General features: G+C 38.7%; 1 protein-coding gene across 14 annotated transcripts in view; it reads right to left on the bottom strand.

The window, feature by feature from the left end:
* The window catches only part of MCTP1 (multiple C2 and transmembrane domain containing 1), a 384,882-nt gene that overhangs the window by 304,406 nt on the left and 58,615 nt on the right, over window positions 1-21,861 (bottom strand). For all 14 annotated transcript variants that reach the window (XR_008686400.2, XM_055429387.2, XM_055429393.2 and 11 more), the window contains exon 2: window positions 18,253-18,367. Coding sequence is in view for 13 of the 14 variants with exons in the window: in XM_055429387.2 (XP_055285362.1) it covers window positions 18,253-18,367 (115 nt within the window). In the remaining variant the exon portion in view is untranslated. The remainder of the gene's footprint in view (window positions 1-18,252; window positions 18,368-21,861) is intronic.

Raw genomic sequence — 21,861 nt, 5'->3', positions numbered from 1 at the left:
ATGCCATCTATCCACCTCTTCCTCTGCCACTCCTAGTACACATAAATTTGGAACCAGGAGTCTCAAACATCCTGTTCCCACATAAATGGGAGAAAAAAGTGCCCAAAGAAAATTGTGGCTTTAGTTATTGGGTGTCTTGGTTGCTGAAATAAAGTGAAGAACAAGAGACACCCTTAAAAAACCTTTTTATCTTCAGACTTTACAGCGAGAGTTAAAGACAGTATTTCTTGGTAAATAAGTATTAATTATAAAAAAAATTCTTCAAGCTGACTTAAGTACTCAATATTCCTGACCACAGAAAATACTTGAATAACTTAAATTGTTCTGTTAAACTTAGCTAAAAAGATAGCTAAATGTGTTCTCTTTGCTGGTATGAGAGCTATATATAACATAAGCTTTAGTTCATGTAAATCATGTTTATTTTATAATAGGAAACTGGAAAGTTTGCATGTTTGTCTATAGAACAGGCAATGATCATTAATTATACTAAATTTAAGATTGCATGGATATAAGTATGCATGCTACTAAACTGAATTAGAATAAGTAGCACCTTTATTTTTTAAAATACAAATGTTCTAAACTTTAGGCAGTGCTGCATGCGATTTCATTTGGATTCTTTGACTAACAATTTTAGGATTCTGATAAGTTTTTAATATCAACTGTAGTTGTACTGTTTTGTGTACTTAAACTAAACTAAAATAGAGAGAGAATATCTGATCACCACAGAATAGCATTTTTTAAAAATAGACTTTATATTTTAGAGCAGGATTAGGTTCAAAGCAAAACTGAATGGAAAGTAGTTTCACATGCCCCTTCCCACTACACAGGCATGGCCTCTCCCACTATCAACATCCCCAATCAGAGCGGTACCTTGTACCAAGGAACCTACCCTGACACATCATTATCACCAAAAATACACAGATACATTGTACTGAGTAGATTTTATTTCTGTATTCTTTCAACAGGTAAATATATTTGCAATATGAACAGCATCAAGTTATAAGGATAAAATTATTGCTGTAAAAAGTGTTATGCTTTATAAAAGTATATTCAACCTCTAAAACGTATTATCTATCATTGTTTCACATACATCTGTATATATTTAAAATATACACATATTGAGGAACTGAAAATTATTTTTCACAGATATCAGGTTAGTTGTTGCCAGGGGCTAGGACTGTAGGGAAAGAATTAGTCATTGAGGATCATGAGGGAACTTTGTAAAGCAATGGAAATAGTCTATATGTTGATTTTGATGGTAGCTAGGACTGTATTTTTCTGCCAAACTTAAATTGTAAATTTTACTCTATGTAATTACTCTAATTATACCTCAATAAATTTATTCTATACAGTCAGACAAACAAGAATGGGAGCTGACTGTGGCTCAGATCATGAACTCCTTATTCCAAATTCAGACTTAAATTGAAGAAAGAAGGGAAAACCACTAGACCATTCAGATATGACCTAAATCAAATCCCTTATGATTAATAGATTAAAGGGACTAGATCTGATAGACAGAGGGCCTGATGAACTATGGATGGAGGTTCGTGACACTGTACAGGAGACAGGGATCAAGAACATCCCCAAGAAAAAAAAATGAAAAAAAGCAAAATGGCTGTCTGAGGAGGCCTTGCAAAGAGTTGTGAAAAGAAGAGAAGCAAAATGCAAAGGAGAAAAGGAAAGATATAAGCATCTGAATGCAGAGTTCCAAAGAATATCAAGGAGAGATAAGAAAGCCTACAGTGATTGGTGCAAAATAAGAGAGGAAAACAATAGAATGAGAAAGACTACAGATCTCTTCAAGAAAATTAGAGATACCAAGGGAACATTTCATGCAAAGATGGGCTCGATAAATGACAGAAATGGTGTGGACCTAAGAAGCAGAAGATATTAAGAAGAGGTGGCAAGAATACACAGAAGAACTGTACAAAAAAGATCTTCACGACCAAGATAATCATGATAGTGTGATCACTGACCTACAGCCAGATACCCTGGAATGTGAAGTCAAGTGCGTGTTAGAAAGTATCACTACGAACAAAGCTAGTGGAGGTGATGGAATTCCAATTGAGCTATTTCAAATCCTGAAAGATGATGCTGTGAAAGTGCTGCACTCAATATGCCAGCAAATTTGGAAAACTCAGCAGTGGCCACAGGACTGGAAAAGGTCAGTCTTTATCCCAATCCCAAAGAAAGGCAATGCTAAAGAATGCTCAAACTACTGCACAATTGCACTCATCTCACACGCTAGTAAAGTCATGCTCAAAATTCTCCAAGCCAGGCTTCAGCAATACCTGAACTGTGAAATTCCAGATATTCAAGCTGGTTTTAGAAAAGGCAGAGGAACCAGAGATCAACTTGCCAACATCCGCTGGATCATGGAGAAAGCAAGAGAGTTCCAGAAAAACATCTATTTCTGCTTCATTGACTATGCCAAAGCCTTTGACTGTGTGGATCACAACAAATTGCAGAAAATTCTGCAAGAGATGGGAATACCAGACCACTGTCCTGCCTCTTGAGAAATCTGTCAGGAAGCAACAGTTAGAACTGGACATGGAACAACAGACTGGTTCCAAATAGGAAAAGGATCATGTCAAGGCTGTGTATTGTTACTCTGCTTATTTAACTTATATGCAGAGTATATCATGAGAAACACTGGGCTGGATGAAGCACAAACTGGAATCAAGATTGCCGGGAGAAATATCAATAACCTCAGATATGCAGGTGACACCACCCTTATGGCAGGAAGTGAAGAGGAACTAAAGAGCCTCTTGATGAAAGTGAAAGAGGAGAGTGAAAAAGTTGGCTTAAAGCTCAATTTTCAGAAAACAAAGATCATGGCATCCGGTCCCATCACTTCATGGCAAATAGATGGGGAAACAGTTGTAGACTTTATTTTTTTGGGCTCCAAAATCACTGTGGATGGTGATTGCAGCCATGAAATTAAAAGATGCTTACTCCTTGAAAGGAAAGTTATGACCAACACAGAGAGCATATTAAAAAGCAGAGACATTACTTTGCCAACCAAGGTCCATCTAGTCAAGGCTATGGTTTTTCCTGTGGTCATGTATGGATGTGAGAGTTGGACTATAAAGAAAGTTGAGCACCGAAGCATTGATGCTTTTGAACTGTGGTGCTGGAGAAGACTCTTGAGAGTCCCTTAGACTGCAAGGAGATCCAACCAGTCCATCCTAAAGGAAATCAGTCCTGAATATTCATTGGAAGGACTGATGTTGAAGTTGAAACTCCAATACTTTGGCCACCTGATGCAAAGAGCTGATTCATTTGAAAAGACCCTGATGCTGGGAAAAGATTGGAGGCAGGAGGAAAAGGGGACAATAGACAATGAGATGTTTGGATGGTATCACCAACTCTGTGGGCATGAGTTTGAGTAAACTCTGGGAGTTGATGGACAGGGAGGCCTGGCATGCTGCAGTCCATGGGTCGCAAAGAGTCAGACACAACTGAGAGACTGAATTGAACTGAAATTTATTCTAATCATACCTCGATAAAATTAGGGTGAAAAAATTACATAAAATCATTTTTTAAAAAAAGTTTAGGTATAATAGAGAACTTGTAGCTTAGAAAGAAAAATGGTCATTAAGTACCAGGACTGTTATCAGTATCAGGTAGTTAAAATTTAATGCTTTGTGCATAGAAGGAAGGTTTTGCCTCATCCAAACTGAATGCATACTTTCAAAAGAGTCTGCTTTTACTGTGATGTTGTGTATTTTATGACCAATGTCATTTATTTTAAAAAATAAGCAAACAGAAAGAATAATAAGGGTCTGTCACGTCTGTCATGTTGCTGTTGCTTAGTCGCTCAGTCGTGTCCAATTCTTTTTGACCCCATGGACTCCCACCAGGCTCCTCTCTCTATGGGATTTCCAAGGCAAGAATACTGTCATGTCTAGACAATCTAAAATCACTAAATTATTTATTGTTTTTTCTCTGTTATGGCTGCTATAAAGTGTTGTTACTTTGGAAACAGAAAAGGTTGTAGCTACTTCTCATCCATGAGCACTTGTGTGGTCTGGTTTTGCTTTTCTTCCCAGGTCAGACCCTAAATTTGGACTAACAAATCTGACAGGGTATTTTATATCCAGTGCAACATTTATGCTGCTTTAACAGCTGCTGCTGCTGCTGCTAAGTTGCTTCAGTCGTGTCCGACTCTGTGCGACCCCATAGACGGCAGCCCACCAGGCTTCCCTGTCCCTGGGATTCTCCAGGCAAGAACACTAGAGTGGGTTGCCATTTCCTTCTCCAATGCATGAAAGTGGAAAGTGAAAGTGAAGTCTCTCAGTCGTGTCCGACTCTGTGCGACCCTATAGACGTTAGGCCAACAGGTTCCCCCGTCCCTGGGATTTTCCAGGCAAGAACACAGGAGTGGGTTGCCATTTCCTTCTCCGCGTGGACTGCTAGGTAACACCAAAGGCTTGAAGTCATCTCACCTTGAAACCCTTCTTTTGGCACTAGGGCAAGGAAGGGCCAACTGATACAATTAGATACAACACAAATGCCCTGTATTTTATTAATGTTCTCAATGCTGGCCCCAGAGTGGGGAAAGCTTCTTCCCCTTCTTAGTGAGAATATGACCTTTGGTTAACTCTGTATCTCCCTATAACCCTCAGTAGATAGTATGTCAACTATGTTGCTAAGCAACACAAGGTACAAAGGATGCCCTGGTTGGTAAATTTCATCTGGCCTGGGAGAAGTAGAAGCATCTGTTAGGAAACCATATCTTTGGGATTTCCAAATGTAATAATTCTTGTAACTGGGCAGGTCCCTGGAAACTATGCTTATGAAGAAGTTATAAGAGATTCTAGCTCCTATGAGAAAGAGGCTTTGATATCACAGAGGCTCCCACACTTGTTCAATGTCATCTTATCTTTTTCCATCTGCACAGTGTTACCTAGTAGCTAAGGAAGAGAACTCCTTGGTGACTGCAGGGGCTGCTGCAGGTACAGCAGGAAGGGACAGCTGAGACTGTCCTGCTGCTGAGCCGTGGTTCCTGCCCTGTGTACTCCTGAAGCACCGTCAAGTGTGGCCTGGATGGTCTTGTGAGTCTGATGTTCAGCTGAATGTAGGGGGTCAAAATGGGCATCAGTTCAGTTCAGTTCAGTCGCTCAGTCGTGTCCGACTCTCCGCGACCCCATGAATCACAGCACGCCAGGCCTCCCTGTCCATCACCAACTCCCGGAGTTCACTCAAACTCATGTCCACAGAGTCGGTGATGCCATCCAGCCATCTCATTCTCCGTCATCCCCTTCTCCTCCCGCCCCCAACCTTTCCCAGCATCAGAGTCTTTTCCAGTGAGTCAACTCGTCGCATGAGGTGGCCAAAGTATTGCAGTTTCAGCTTTAGCATCAGTCCCTCCAATGAACATCCAGGATTGATCTCCTTTAGAATGGACTGGTTGGATCTCCTTGTAGTATAAGGGACTCTCAAGAGTCTTCTCCAACACCACAGTTCAAAAGCATCGATTCTTCGGCGGTCAGCCTTCTTCACAGTCCAACTCTCACATCCATACCTGACCACGGGAAAAACCATTGCCTTGACTAGACGGACCTTGGTTGGCAAAGTAATGTCTCTGCTTTTTAATATACTATCTAGGTTGGTCATAACTTTCCTTCCAAGGAGCAAGCGTCTTTTAATTTCATGGCTGCAATCAGCATCTGCAGTGATTTTGGAGCCCAAAAAAATAAAGTCTGACACTGTTTCCACTGTTTTTCCATCTATTTCCCATGAAGTGATGGGACCAGATGCCATGATCTTTGTTTTCTGAATGTTGAGCTTCAAGCCAACCTTTTCACTCTCCTCTTTCACTTTCATCAAGAGGCTTTTGAGTTCCTCTTCACTTTCTGCCTTAAGGGTAGTGTCATCTGCATATCTGAGGTTATTGATATTTCTCCCGGCAATCTTGATTCCAGCTTGTGCTTCTTCCAGCCCAGCGTTCCTCATGATGTACTCTGCATATAAGTTAAATAAGCAAGGTGACAATATACAACCTTGACGTACACCTTTTCCTATTTGGAACCAGTCTGTTGTTCCATGTCCAGTTCTAACAGTTGCTTCCTGACCTGCATACAGGTTTCTCAAGAGGCAGGTCAGGTGGTCTGGGATTCCCATCTCTTTCAGAATGTTCCACAGTTTATTGTGATCCACACAGTCAAAGGCTTTGGCATAGTCAATAAAGCAGAAATAGATGTTTTTCTGAAACTCTCTTGCTTTCTCCATGATCCAGCGGATGTTGGCATAGAATATTCTTTTTGGACAGAGGAGGGATACAGTCCATTGGGTTGCAAAGAGTTGCACACAACTTAGTGACTACACATAACATAATCCTTTTGGGGGATAGGAAAAATTATTCAAAACAAAAAAGAAAAGCTTGGCCTACTCAAGGTCAGTTTTGTACCAATAAATATTAGTTTGACAAGGTATTATAGACCCCGTTGGGGTGAGGAGAAGCAAGTTCATACTCATACACTTGGGATGACACAATGTCTGTCAACAAATTGACTTTGAGGAAGAATTTTATTTGCAATTTTAAAATGCTTTTATCAATTGGACATGATTTTGGTGTGCACTCTATATTATTGACTGCACGGCACTGGATATTTACCGAAGCCTTCACTGTCCATAATATATTTTCCCTTTGGGTAATTATCACCTGATTACCTGTTGCCCAAAGCTTTTGTGATCACTTCCAATAGGAGATTTTACTCTCTTTCATTCTGGTATGATTCGTTTCTATAATAAATTAACCAGAAGCATTCTGTTTACCATCAACACACAGCCTCTGTTTTCCCCTCTTGCTTGCCTACAAATTTCTGCTTAAGATAAAGATTAGACATTTTCTTGGAAAAATTAGAAAAAAACGAAAAGGAAAAAGCATAGGAACCAGAAATCAAATTGCCAATATCTGTTGGATCATTAAAAAAGCAAGAGAATACCAGAAAAACATCTACTTCTGATTTATTCATTACACTAAAGACTTTGACTGTGCAGATCACCACAAACTGTAGAAAATTCTTAAAGAGGTGGGAATACGAGACCAACTTACCTGCCTCCTGAGAAATCTGTACACAGGTCAAGAAGCAACAGTTCGAACTGGAAATGGAACAACAGACTGGTTCCAAATTGGGAAAGGAGAATATCAGGCTGTATATTGTCACCCTGTTCATTTAACTTACATGCAGAGTACATCATGAGAAATGTGGGGCTGAATTGAGCACAAGCTAGAATCAAGATTGCTGGGAGAAATATCAATAACCTCAGATATGCAGATGACACCACCCTTATGGTAGAAAGTGAAGAAGAACTAAAGAGCCTCTTGATAGAAGTGAAAGAAGAGAGTGAAAAAGCTGGCTTAAAGGTCAAGATTCAGAAAACTAAGATCTGGTCCCATCACTTCATGGCAAATAGATGGGGAAACAACGGAAACAGTGAGAGACTTTATTTTTTGGGGCTCCAAAATCACTGCAGATGGTGACTGCAGTGTCTGTGAAATTAAATTTCATTCTTTTCGTGAAATTAAAAGACACTTGCTCCTTGGAAGAAAAGTTATGACCAACCTAGACAGCATATTAAAAAGCAGAGATACTACTTTGCCGACAAGGTCTTTCTAGTCAAAGCTATGGTTTTTCCTGTAGTCATGTATGGATGTGAGAGTTGGACTATAAAGAAAGGAGTGCCGAAGAACTGATGCTTTTGAACTGTGGTTTTGGAGAAGACTCTTGAGAGTCCCTTGGACTGCAAGGAGATCAAACCAGTCCATCCTGAAGGAAATCAGTCCTCAATATTCATTGGAAGGACTGATGCTGAAGGTGAAGCTCCAATACTTTGGCCAACTGATTTGAAGAACTGACTCCTTGGAAAAGACCCCGATGCTGGGAAAAGCTGAAGGCAAGAGGAGAAGGGGACGACAGAGGATGGGATGGTTGGATGGCATCACCGACTTGATGGACATGAGTTTGAGCAAGCTCTGGGAGTTGGTGATGGACAGGGAGGCCTGGTGTGCTGCAGTCCATGGGGTCGCAAAGAGTTGGACACAACTGAGGGACTGAACTGAACTGAGAAAGTAAATCTCAGAAGTTGGTGGAGAAGACTGTTGAGGCTGCTAAGAATAAAACCATGGCTGAGGTTTACAAATACAAGCTGAGACTTCCACCAAAAGAAATACTTGACCAACTGATTTAGGACACTTTGAAAGTTAAGATTTCCAAGACTATTTTGGTCCCAAACCAGATAACTTCGTGAAAGTAGACTGCTAAACCAAGATCAACAGAAAAAGAAATAATACCTTGTAAAAGCAAAAAGAAACATCCAATTGTAGTTATTTGCTTTAGAATATTGTTGCCATTATTTTTAATGATTTATTTTATGATAAGCACTAATAAAGCCCAGTAGAACTTTTCACTGTCTCTCTGATTCCAAATTTAGAAGACTAATTTAGTGCTAACTAGAATGAATGCTGGCTCTTAAAATAATCTTAATTAATGAGTCTGTAACCTTATATAGGTTTGACTATATCAAATAGTTGTACCAAAAATGTATACCCATTCTTATTTGGTAAATGGTGTCAGCGATCTTTCAAAACTCATGAAGAAGGTAATTTTGCATACTTCATATGATCGAATTTCAGAGAACACATAATTAAGTTCCTGAACTTATATTCTCTCTATAGGCACAATACACTGAAAGGCACGAATACATAAAATTTCCTTTATCCTTACATTGAGGAGAATATCCTTTAAGAAATCTAAATATGGAACACTATGTATACAAGTTAATTAACCTCAAGTGAATTTAAGGACACTATTTCTAATATTGGCACTCAGAGATGCACTTTTAAAATATGTTAAGCTTAAAATCATCCTTTGTTACAGATGCTGAATTAAATTATACTTATTATCAATTGAATTCATCTATAAATAATAAAATCATATTTCAAATAAGAACCCACCAGTGGCACAGTCTATGCAGATTCTGAAGAAAATATGATATGTATCAATTGGCCTTGTCTATCAACTCCTGAGAACAGTGTCAGGCATTGTACACAGTTTCTTTTGTGAGCCTTTTTACTTTTCATGGCAATGTGGATTTTTGTAAAGGTTAAATAAAAATGGGTTCTTCTTCCAATCTAAAAATAATTAGGCAAAGCAAATTTGTAATCATAATAGCAGGAGAGCTAGCACTTTAAAAATGAACCTAACGTTACCAGGTGTGATATGACAGCATTTCATGTGTGGAAACATCTTTGGAGTTTCTTCAGGAAATTGGTATAGTGTTTGCTCTATGGCTTAAGGAGTTCTGGATTTACATTCACTAAAAGATGGCATCTTTTGGCAAACCGTGGGAATTCTGAAGAAAGGCGTGCATCCACGTATGCAGTACTACAGGCAGCCTAGGTATCGGCCACCAGGTTCTTTGCCTCTGGCTCAGAATAAAGGAAGTGCTAAGACTAATATAGGACTGCCCTGGTGATCCAGCAGTTAAGAATCCATCTGCCAAGGCAGGGGACATGGGTTCGGTCCCTAGTCCAGAAGATTCCACCTGCCTCAGGGCAACTAAGCTTATGCGCTACAACTACTGAGCACAGGCCCTAGAGCCCGTGTTCTGCAACAAGAGGAGCCGTCACACGGGAAGCCTGCACACTCAGAGAAAGCCCATGAGCAGCAGCGAAGACCCAGAACAGCCCAAAACAGGACATTTATTAAAAAAGACCAGCACAAAAAGCTTTCTAGCAAAAAGATACAGTCTAGGAATCATTTACAAAATCTCAAGGTAGAAGTTCATTCTGAAGTGTTAGTAATTATATAGCTCTAGCTATGTTAACATGAAACAAGGGAATCTTTGTGTGTCAATGAGTGATTTTTTTGCACCTATGAAAACAAGACAAACGCAATAGAACATATGTGTTCTGCAGAAGCATATAAGTGTATATATGCACATAGTAGATATATATTATACTACGTGTATATATATATATTAGAGGCTTAAGATCACAGTGAAAAAGCTATCAATAAAACTGAGTCACTGTCATTAAAAAAATTCTCAATGGGAGGAAACTGGTGGAAGGTATAACGCTTACATCTTTGCTTATGCTTGTGCCTATATTGAGTAAAAGAAGCCTATAGTTGATTCCATCATTTGTAAGAACTGCAAAAATCGATTGACTAGCAACACATACAATTCACAACCTCAGCAGAGAAATGCAACATGACAGACCTTTTCTAGATCAAAATAGCTTGTTTAAAGACTAAAACCTAAAGAAGGGGCTGCCAAGAAAAGTATCTCAGAGTTGCTCAGATACCCACCTTTCTCTGGTGATATAAATTGCAATTTCCTTCTGGGAAAAAAAAAGGAACACTCATGATGCTTAAATTTATGATCAACTTTAATGGGATTAAGATTTTTTTTCTAAGACATGAGTACACACTATGTCTCTAAAATCAGGACCCTTGTGACAGTGAAATGAGAGAATATTGGCAATTATGCAAGTTAAAAGGCAAAAAAACCAGAACTGCCCCCAGGCAAGCCCGGATATATGGCAATCTGACCATAAAAGAAATTCGCAAGAGTCAAAACCAAAGAGGACCCTAAACACCAAGTGGTGAACAAATGTGTGGGGTGGCAGCCACTCTAATGGCCAGTCCTATTCAGATTATAAATATCTGCACACATTAAACATTACTCCTGATACACAATACATATTAGAAACATTACTATGCCTATCCACTCAGTGAATAAATCTCTAAAAGTTTTCATAAGTCACACTCTAATAAAACTGCTGGCAGACTATCCAACCTGAAAAGGGCTATTTTTACACTTAGAATATGTTTCACTTTTATCAAGACCATTTTTGAAACAGAAAAAAAAAAGTTTCTAATTCACTGTCTCAGATCTGGCTTTCTTAAAACAGGTATTAAGTTCTCAATTAGTGAGGCTTTACCAAATAGTGAGAAAACAGAAGCTTTTCAGGGGAGAACCTTCTCAGTCCTCTCCCACCTATCAGGTTTCTAAAGTTCTTACTCCAATCTGAAAACGGTTCTCAGAACACAGGGAAACGTTCCTTTGACACTGACACATCAGAGTCACAGTGCAGACCGCAGGGGTTTCAGAGTGGAGTGAATGAGATTCTCTAACTTGGCGCACGGATTTTGAACACTGTTATCAATAGAATCACAATAAACAAGTTCATGTGGATCGCTTTTTTATTATTTAAATTTGTTCCTGGTATTTGAGGAGAAGAATTGTCCTCCGTAGTGAGCTGCCCTGTGTGTGTGTGCAGCTCAGTCACTTCAGTTGTATCTGATGCTTTGTGACCTCACTGTAGCCCACCAGGCTTCTCTGTCTGTGGGGTTCTCCAGGCAAGAATACTGGAGTGGGTTGCCATGCCCTCCTCCAGGGAATTGGCCTGGGTCCTCCCAAAGAATGTGTCCAAGTCCTAACTCCCAGGACCTATGAACCTTATTCAGAAAAGGGCTTTTTCATCAAATGTCTCTAGAGTTCAGCCAGATCTTTCTAATCTTTGAACAATCAAAACTTCTCAAAGCCTCAGGGAACTGAAATGATTTATGAACGCTCAAAGTTGCTAAACTTTTCACAGTTATTCTTGCCAAAACTGTCTACATTATCTTGTATTACCATACTGATTTTGACCCCCAAATAATTTATTTCCAAAAAAAAAAATGAACTTTCTGCAGATAAAATTAACTTAAGGAACTTGAGATGAGACCATCCTGGATTTAGGGTGTGCCCTCAAACCCAATGACTGCTATCCGTATGAAAGAAAGAGGAGGGAAGTTTGTGGCAGGAAAACAGAGGAGAATGCCGTGTAGAGATGGAAGCAAAGATTGGAGTGATGCTGCCCCAAGTCAAGGAATGCCTGGTGCCACCGGAAGCTGGAAGAGGAGAGGAAGAATTCTTTGCAAGAGTCTTTGGAAGGACTATTTCCTACCACAACTTTGATTTCTTTTATTCTCAGACTCCAAAACTGAGAGAAGACTCTTCTGTTGTTTTAAGCCACCAAGTTTTTGGTAATATGTTAAGGCAGCCCTAGGAAATGAATGCACCCTCCACAATACAAATTTCAAGGACTTAAATTATAGAGAATTTGCTCTCAGCAGGCATGTCTACACAGATTGCTCTTAGTTTTCTAACAACATAAATAATCTTGTTAAGACATGACTTTCAAAATGTGATAGATGATAATACAGTCCTGAAAAGCCAAACCTAATTAAAATATAAATGGCATTTTGAAAAGTAACTAGGCATAACTATTGCCAAAGGGCTGCCAGAGAAATCAAGGAACTCTGTTAAACTGGAACTTCAAATAAAGAATAAATGATTTTTTAGTATAAGAATACTCCAAGTAGTGTATTATTTCTTTTTCATTAAATAAATTCGACATGCAAAATTGTATAAGCTTAAGATGTACAGCATGTTACTTTGATATATTTACATATTGTATAATAATATATTTATCATTATGATGATATTTATCACATTACATAATTATAGTACAATGTTATTGTCTATATTCATTATACTGTGGATTAGATTCATGAGATTTATTTACATTAAAATAATGGATTATTTGAAATTCAAATTTAAGCATAGCGTTGGGACTTCCCTGTGGTCTAGTGGTTAAGACTCCATGCTCTCATTACAGAGGGCATAGGTTTGATCCCTGGTCTGGGAACTACCCTTGTGGCTCAGCTGGTAAAGAATCCATCTGCAATACAGGATACCTGGGTTCGATTCCTGGGTTGGGAAGATCCCCTGGAGAAGGGAAAGACTCAGTTCAGTTCAGTTCAGTCGCTCAGTCGTGTCCGACTCTCCGCGACCCCATGAATCACAGCACGCCAGGCCTCCCTGTCCATCACCAACTCCCGGAGTACACTCAAACTCATGTCCACAGAGTCGTTGATGCCATCCAGCCATTTCATTCTCTGTCGTCCCCTTCTCCTCCTGCCCCCAACCTTTCCCAGCATCAGAGTCTTTTCCAGTGAGTCAACTCATAGCATGAGGTTGTATATTGTCACCTTGCTTATTTAACCTATATGCAGAGTACATCATAAGGAACGCTGGGCTGGAAGAAGCACAAGCTGGAATCAAGATTGCTGGGAGAAATATCAATAACCTCAGATATGCAGATGACACCACCCTTATGGCAGAAAGTGAAGAGGAACTCAAAAGCCTCTTGATGAAAGTGAAAGAGGAGAGTGAAAAGGTTGGCTTGAAGCTCAACATTCAGAAAACAAAGATCATGGCATCTGGTCCCATCACTTCATGGGAAATAGATGGAAAAACAGTGGAAACAGTGTCAGACTTTATTTTTTTGGGCTCCAAAATCACTGCAGATGCTGACTGCAGCCATGAAATTAAAAGACACTTGCTCCTTGGAAGGGAAAGACTACCTACTCCAATATGCTGGCCTGGAGAATTACATGGACTATCCAGTCCATGGGGTCACAAAGAGTTGAACACGACTGAGTGACTTTCACATTCATGTTCTGGGAACTAAGGTCTCACATACCGCACTGAATAGCCAACCAAGAAAAACCACCCAAGGCATTGTGTATTTTTGTTTGCTAAATCTGGAACCCTGCAGTTGCAAAGAGAGACTGCACATTTCACTCAAAGTCACAAAGCTAATAAAATGTGGAGATTGGCTTTGAAATTATGTATGACTGACTCTCCAAGGTCATGTGCTTTCTGGTCCATGAGGCTGTTTAAAGCAGGTATAATAAAACATAGGAAAAAGTAGTAGCACTCCCCAAAGCTATCTGGTTGTTCTGTAAAACAGGTTATAAAAGTGGAAGAAGGACGGCCAGTTACGACTGCTCAGTGCCTACTATGTATAAAAATTCTGATATAAAGTTCAAACAACCTTCTAGTGACCATGGGGATGGCTGAAATGAGTTTTCCCTTCCATTATCTAGTGCAAGGGTGACACGGGACATGGAAGACACAGGCATTTGGGTTTTGCTGGGCAGTAGGTGAGGGTATCAAGGTAATAAATAACAAGAGAGTGCAGTTTCTGCTAATTCTAACAGTTACACAAATATTTTTGCCTATCATCACATTCCCCAAAATCCACAAGGTGCCCAGCCATCATTTAGTCTTAAAATTGCAATAATTTTTCGCACTCCCTCACCCAATTTATCTCAGATGCTATTTGACATTCCCTGAACCAGCAGCTCTCCCATTTTCCTTTCCTTCTCCAGTTCCACACTCATAATCGCAAAACTGCACTCCCACAAGACCATGGTGTTTCCCCGCTTGTTTTCTCTCTGTGAACTACCCGTCTCCATCTAATTATCATATATACATGTCCCAGTGCTATCTATCCAATCATATGTTTAGCAGCATCTGTTATTTACAGGTGAATCTACGATGTTTTAATCAATCCCAAACTTAACTCAGGCTGTTTCCTCTGTTTATGTATCTCCTCTCACATCTACCAAATAAAAGCTTCACAAATGTCAGGCAAGTGAGTAAGACAGTGAAGCTGGGAGACAGTTTGCATTTTAAACACTTGGGATAGTCTTCACTTCTGGAAAGTCGTATTTTCTCTCCCTTTTTTTTAGGAACATGGCCGTCTCATTTTATCTTTAAAAAGTTCCTATTTTGGACAGAGCTGTCTATAGAGAATAATTTGCTACTACAAGAAAGACAGTGGTACACACACGATGCCATCCAGACCCACAACCGTGAAGTCATGAATGGTAGAACAAGATGGTGCGTGCCTTGCCCAAAGGACAGCTGCTAAGTAGCTCAGATTACTGGCATCATATGTTGCCAGAGTTTGCCTGATGTTTTCTCAGGATGACATTGACTTTATGCATTGCTGACAAGAATGCCACAGACAGGATGTACCTTTCTCAACGCATCACATCAGGAGGTCCATTATGTCTGTTGGTCTCATTACTGCTGATGTTAACTTTGCACTTGGTTAAAAGGATGTCTTCCAAGTTTTTGTACTGTAAAGTAACCTTTTCCCCTTTGTAATTCATACATATCTTGTGGGAGAAATACTCTGAAATGATGCAAATGGCCAGTTTCTCATCATAATCTTGCATATATAGTTGGTAGCTCAGCTGTAAAGAATCCACCTGCCAATGTAGGAGGCACAGGTTCAATCCCTGGGTCGCAAAGATCCCCTGGAGAAGGAAATGGCAACCCACACTCCAGTATTCCTGCCTGGGAAATCCCATGGACAGAGGAACCTGGCTGACTACAGTCCATGGGGTCACAAAGAATCAGACATGACTAAGAGACTAAATAACAATTTTAGCATCAATGGATGATTATTGCCTATAATAATTATTACAGTGGTGCTTGTCAAAATTAGCATCAATGGATGATTATTGCCTATAATAATTATTACAGTGAGGCTTGTCAAAAGGTGATCTCCTATTCCTATTTTCACATCTAAATTTGTTCATTAGAATTCCGCCATAAGGAAAAGCTTTACCTTATCCCACGCTTATATATTTATTCAATTATGTATCTATCATGATACACAATTATCTATGAGCTCAGACATCTATATTATACTATGTGTTATAATTTATTATTACCACTATTTATTTTGTTGCCGAAATGTACCAGCTTTGATCATCAGGAACGCCTTTAAGTTGGCTCCTTTTTCGTTTTGACATCCTGCCATCCATTTTTGAGTACTTTATTTTTTGGCACTGCAAAATGTCCTAGGCTTGTCTTGTACTTTCCCTGCCCTAGTTCCGCAATCAACCATTTCACCAGGAGCCCTCCTTACTTTTATGGGGGAATTATATTTAGAAACAAAGATCTGGGCCAAAAGTGTACAGATTTCCACTTTGTGATGGCTTCTAGGTCCTCTCAGCAGATAGATTATACACACCCCATCCATCTTAATTTCTATCTGCATATATAAGAAGCCATAAGTTCCCACTGCTGCCTTTCTAACACAACAAGGTACCTTCCAGCTTTCTCCCATTCCATGTATGTAACTTCTTTCTCCAACAGTAAGAAATCTGGCTCTTTCATCTACAATATATTTACTGAGTTGTTCATTCCTAGTATATTCAGTAAGTAGTTTCAGAATTGACAATCATGCTTTGAAGTACACTAGTTATATCCAGTTCTTTTGTCTTGAGTTTTACAGTGTATAATCCAAATATGGTTTTACTTAATCACTTAGATTAGTTGCTTTATTCCCCATCCCCCTGAGGTGCGGTTATGGTTAAATATCAACCAGGATGTGGGAATCTATCCATCCATCTATCCATCTACTCAGTCATTCCTTTCTGTAATACTGCTGTCGTTAAAGAGCTAGAACCATATAAGAAAGTTCATTGAAGAAAATGTCAGTAAACTTCTTCCTTACCCTTTTTACCCCGTTCCTGTCCTAGATTCTAAACACCTATCCTTACAGATACTGTGTATGTTATCAGTCTCATCTGTTTCTGGACTTTACTTCTGATGTTTCTTTTTGAAGAAATGAACAGATAATGCATAATCCCTTATACTCCATTCTCACCTAAGTTTCATACTGTTGCTATTCTTAGCACTTTGACTTTTCACTTATTAATAAATCCAGTAACTCTTTTCTTATTAGTTCCTAGAGATTTTTCTTATTTATTTTACAGTTGCATATTATTTCATCCTGCAAATGTACTAAGGCTTATTTAACCATCTCTTCTATTTATGGGCATTTTGTAACTACAAAAAATTTGCAATAAATAATTATGTGCTTATGTATTTAATATTATTGGGAGGACACATCAAGATCTAAAATTTTGATCACCTGATGCCTGGTTCAATTCCATAGTGAAATACTACGTTAATAACATTATTTTTTTCCTCCAAGTTAACTGTAACTTCTTTTGAGACCACCATTTCAATTCCAAGAATATTTGTCTTCAGCTACTAAAAGAGAAAAAACTAAAAGTGTTCATTGCTCAGTTGTGTCCAACTCTTTGCAACCCCATGAACCATCACCTGCCAACCAGATGGTTAATTATCAAAATTCCCCTGTGTTTAAATTCTAACTTTTCTAATCATACCTTCATTCATTAAGAATATTCTGACATTTACTAGTTTTTACTTAAAACTATTATTTGTATCATTTCTAATCTTAAAAACCCCACTGTACATTAATCTTTTTCTCTATTTTATGTTTGTAGAGATAGGAGGTGCTTCTTTGGTGACTCAGATGGTAAAGAGCCTACCTGCAAATGCAGAAGACCCAGTGTCAATCCCTTTGTTGGGAAGATTCCCTGGAGAAGGGAATGGCAACCCACTCCAGTATTCTTGCCTGGAGAATCCCCATGGACAGATGAGCCTGGTGGGCTACAGTCCATGGGGTCGCAGGTAGTCAGACATGACTAACCGGCTGTGATCTTGTTTGCTTCCTTTCACTTCCTAAGTGCGGATGTCAATTAGGGTAGGAGAAGAAAAAATGAGATCCTGTGATGCCACGAGCACTCAGGGTTATCTGACTAGGAGTTAGAGGCTAAGGAACTCTCCTCCTTCTCAGTGGGAGGAGTTAAATTCAAACTCAGTTTCCTTTAGGAATGTGGGCCCTCAGGGCCTTCAGATCTCCATATCTGGAAGCTTGAAACATGCAAAAGATGCTAGAAAGTCTGTTTAGGGTCTACCTTTTGTCCTGCTCCTAATTAGGGTTCAAGGAATAATTAATGTACCCCAAGCTAGTTCATCAGGAGATAGCCTTGGGATATGCAATCCGGGAACTAAAGAGTATTTGCCTTGTCTTCCTTTTCATCATGGCCTACAAAATCCTGTTAATCCACCATGGGATTATTGCCAGGTCCAGCCAAATTTAAGAAAATTCCATGATGGGAATATCCAAAGTTTTGGTGAGATGTTAGTCCTAGATTGTGCAGTTTTATGAGATTCAATGGAGCAAATATGCAGCAAAAAGAATTTCTGGTCTGTGAAAAGGTGAATTCCAATATGGCTTCAAATGTGTGCTTCATCTACTCAACTGATTCTGTCACTAATTATATATAATGCCAGCAGTGTGACAGGGACCTCACTGTCTGGGCTGAGTCCAGAGTTTTCAAACTTGTATCATAACCTCTTCCTCCATGGTCACTGGCGTCAGACATTTTGAGCCACATCATTGAACCCAGACTTCTAAAATTCATATTACAGTTGATCTTTTTTAACTTAAGAAACCACAAGGAAAACAAAGTTTGTCAAAAATACGGAGAATAAGCTTCCAGGTGACACTGTACTTACCTCCTCGATCTCGGGCAGCTAAACTTTGACCCCTTCTTAATGTAATATCCAATTGGTACATTCCGGGCTCAGCCAAAGGGACATCTGCATTACTGGTTCCAGCAGTATTTATTTTCTGAAAAGCAAGGAAGATATACAAAAATTAAATTTATTATGTCTATTTTCTCCAATGAGGGACCATGTACAGCTAAATGCAAACTCTAAAAAACAATCAATATAATAAATCATCTTGTGAATTCACCCAGTTGCATCATCACCCAGTTCTCTGAAGGTTTCAAAATTCATGAAATCCTTTAGGTTCAAAATAAAGACACAGTAGTTACAGGAATTCTTGTTTTGACACAGATTAGAACAACAAATATAATATGAAAAACATTTCCCATGGAAAGCCCCACATAATTCAACCAAGGAAGACTAACACAGAAATAGTGTCTGAAGTAAAGATACGGTCAGTGATGAATGGAGAGAAAAGGTGTGTGAGAGCAGTTGACTTCCACAAAACTGAGCTGAAAATGAAAATGACTTATTCAGGTGACTTTGCTGATTCATTTATCCAGGCAAAGGAACTCATACTGATGGATTACACATGTCTATTTTAGCCCCAACATAAAATATGATATAATTATATAGAAATAAATTCACCCAGGATTTTGACAGTACTTGCAAGAAATAAATTCTCAATAGGGCTAAGTTCCTAATGCTTTCTATGGAATAAAAGTGTACAAGCTATTTTTAGAACAAAAAAAAATCTCTGCAAGGCTACCTCTATAGAATATCTTTAGCAACAATATACTAGGCATTGAGTAACAAATGCACTTGCAAGACAAATAACTGTATACTAAAACAACATAAGAGAAACATATAGTAAAAACTTTAGAGATCATATTTTATACTTTCTGACATGTTGAGTACAGTAGGAAAACGTACTTTTCTTTACGTGTTTGAGATGATTGAAAATTCTTATTTTTTCCAATTCAAAAATAAACATTCTTTTAAAAAAACTTTTGAAACTGAATTTTGTCACATTTATAGAAGTTGTTAAAATATTAAAACACCGCCAGCTGATTCAAATGCACACTTTGCCCTATGCATGCGTGCTCAGTCACAGATTTCTCTGATTAAATCTTTATTGGTTTCTAACTATCAAGAAATTAGGATAGGGTTGATATCTGACCTGAGGAAATAATATGCTCACACAAATGAAATAAAATATTAATAAACTGAAATTAAAAACAGGCTAGAAATTTAAGTCTTAGAGTATTAATTCCCAATTCCACTGAGAACAAGTTAACTCACTTAAGGAAATCAAATGTCCCATAAAAATAAAATATTTTTTATACCCAATAGGAGTCCTCCTCAAGGTTCAACAGTATATTCATCTTCTAAATATTGCTTTTATAACCCAAAATAGAAAGTTTAATACATATATATATATATTTCTGGAATGATGAAAGTGAAACTATTTAGTCACTCAGTTGTGTCTGACTCTTTGTGACCCCACCGACTATAAACCACCAGGCTCTCCTGTCCTTGGAATTCTCCAGGCAGGAATACTGGAGTGGGTTGCCATTCCCTTCTCCAGGGGATCTTCCCAACCCAGGGATTGAACCAGGGTTTTCTGCACTGCAGGAAGATTCTTTAACATCAGAACCATCGAATGATATGCACGGATAAGGTAAAATATTATATACCGTTCTGGCTCTTTTAGATTTCAGTTTTTGTGTGAACAAAGTATCATATTTTGCTCATTACTTCACAATTTATTGAACTTAAAAATATCATGGGCACTTTTTTAATCAGTACATAGAGATCTATCTAGTGGTGTTTTTTTTTTTTGAGATAACTAATTTTCCACAGTGTGTGAACGCTATAATTTCAGTTATTTTCCTAATGAACATATGAGTTGGCTTCAGTATTTGCCACTATAAGAACTTGTGCTTTTATTTCTCTTATAGGATGCATTTTTTCCAAAAAGGCTTAAATAGTTCCCACTCTTACTGAAAGTACATGAGTGCCTATTTCCTACACCCTTGTCAGCACCAAACATTACCAATTTTCAAGTTTTGTGGGTAAAAATATTATCTTTCTTCAAAACACATTTCCAGCACTATGGTAGTGTCTTGAATCTAGCGTAAATGGCAAGAGTAATAGCTCTTTGTTGGACCACACAGAAGATGCCCACTTGGAAAGAGGAAGCCAACCAATGCCTTCTGACTGCCTTTTCAGAGAACAGTTTGTATGTGGGTTTAATTAATAAGCAAGATTTAAATTAAAATCCAGTAAACATGTAAACTACTATGTTCTGCACCTTTATTGAGGCTCTATTATATACACTGTTTCAAAATAAACAAATGCACTAACAAATATTAAATGTGGTTAGTTTCTAAAAAATGGAATAAAATCTATAGGAAAGTAGAAACTTTCTACCCACCCTGCATCCTCTTCTAGTGTTATGACAGGTACTTTAGAGGCAGAAAAGTTTGAATGTTCAGATATCTGTGTGTATTTTTGTAGATTTCATTGCTCTATTCAGTGTTTCTTGGCCATTTCATTAACACTTTATGTATCTCTTATCCATTATTACATTATATCTCAAATGTCATATTTATCTCTTGGCCATTATCACATTATATCTCAAAATTTGCCATTTTAGATTATAAACACTCTGTTCTCTGTTGTTAAAAGTTTAAAGATCTGAGCACCAAGTGTGATGGAGACTATGAGGATAGAAGATGTCTTAAAGGTCGTGAGACCCAGCTGAGTATACACATACATGGAGATCTGTGACAAATCTGGCTACTCGATGGGTACTTTGGCCTCTCTCCTCTCCTGGGTCCGTGGATGGCATGCAATCTGTTTCAGCGCCTTTAGTCAAGAGACTTCTCCTCAACACATTGCTCTAAGCCAAAATTAACAATTGATTACAATTACACTTAAACCATGTCCACTCAAGAGCTAGGATTAAAGACAGACTGTAATATAATGGAGTCATTAAGTCACTGGGAGAGCAGGAAAGAAAGACCAGTTACTATGGGAAAAGAATCTGAGGCAGCTTCACAGCAATGACAGTAGAGCAGTTTGAAAACAGTTGTCAGACTTGACACAGACAGACCTAGGAGAAGGGAGGATGGGAATATCAACAGGAGCCCAATGCTGAGTAGTCACAAGAGGGTGCATCAATGCATTGTGTGAGAAATAAGGTAGAAAGGAAGACTGATGTCTAGTCACGCCAGCCTGAGCAGAGTTTCCAACTGTGGGCAACAGGAAACTCTCACGGGCTCTTGAAGAGAGAAGCAACATAGCCAGGACTCATTGAACAAACATTTACTGCCTGTCTTTCACGTTTCCTGCTCTGGATAATGTGACTAGATTTCAGAGAGGAACAAAACTCAGCCTTTCCTCTATGCAGGTTGGAGGAGAGTAGAGAAACCCTGTGGATACAGGAATTATTTTAAAGGTTTTACGACAGGGTAAGTCACAAGGGCTTGATCTGGTCAGTGGTAATGGAAATAGAAGATGACTTTGAGAGATCTTGAAGAGAGTCAGCCAACTGAATTGTCAAGTGACAAGATGGAGGAGATACAGGAGACGGACAGATGCGTCACACAG

The sequence above is a fragment of the Moschus berezovskii genome, chromosome 8, assembly GCF_049115385.1.
Source record: "Moschus berezovskii isolate FMDL1 chromosome 8, NW_MosBer_1.0, whole genome shotgun sequence".
Lineage (NCBI taxonomy): Eukaryota > Metazoa > Chordata > Mammalia > Artiodactyla > Moschidae > Moschus > Moschus berezovskii.
Note: the sequence above shows the minus strand (reverse complement) of the source record. Positions and strands in the feature narration are given on the sequence as shown.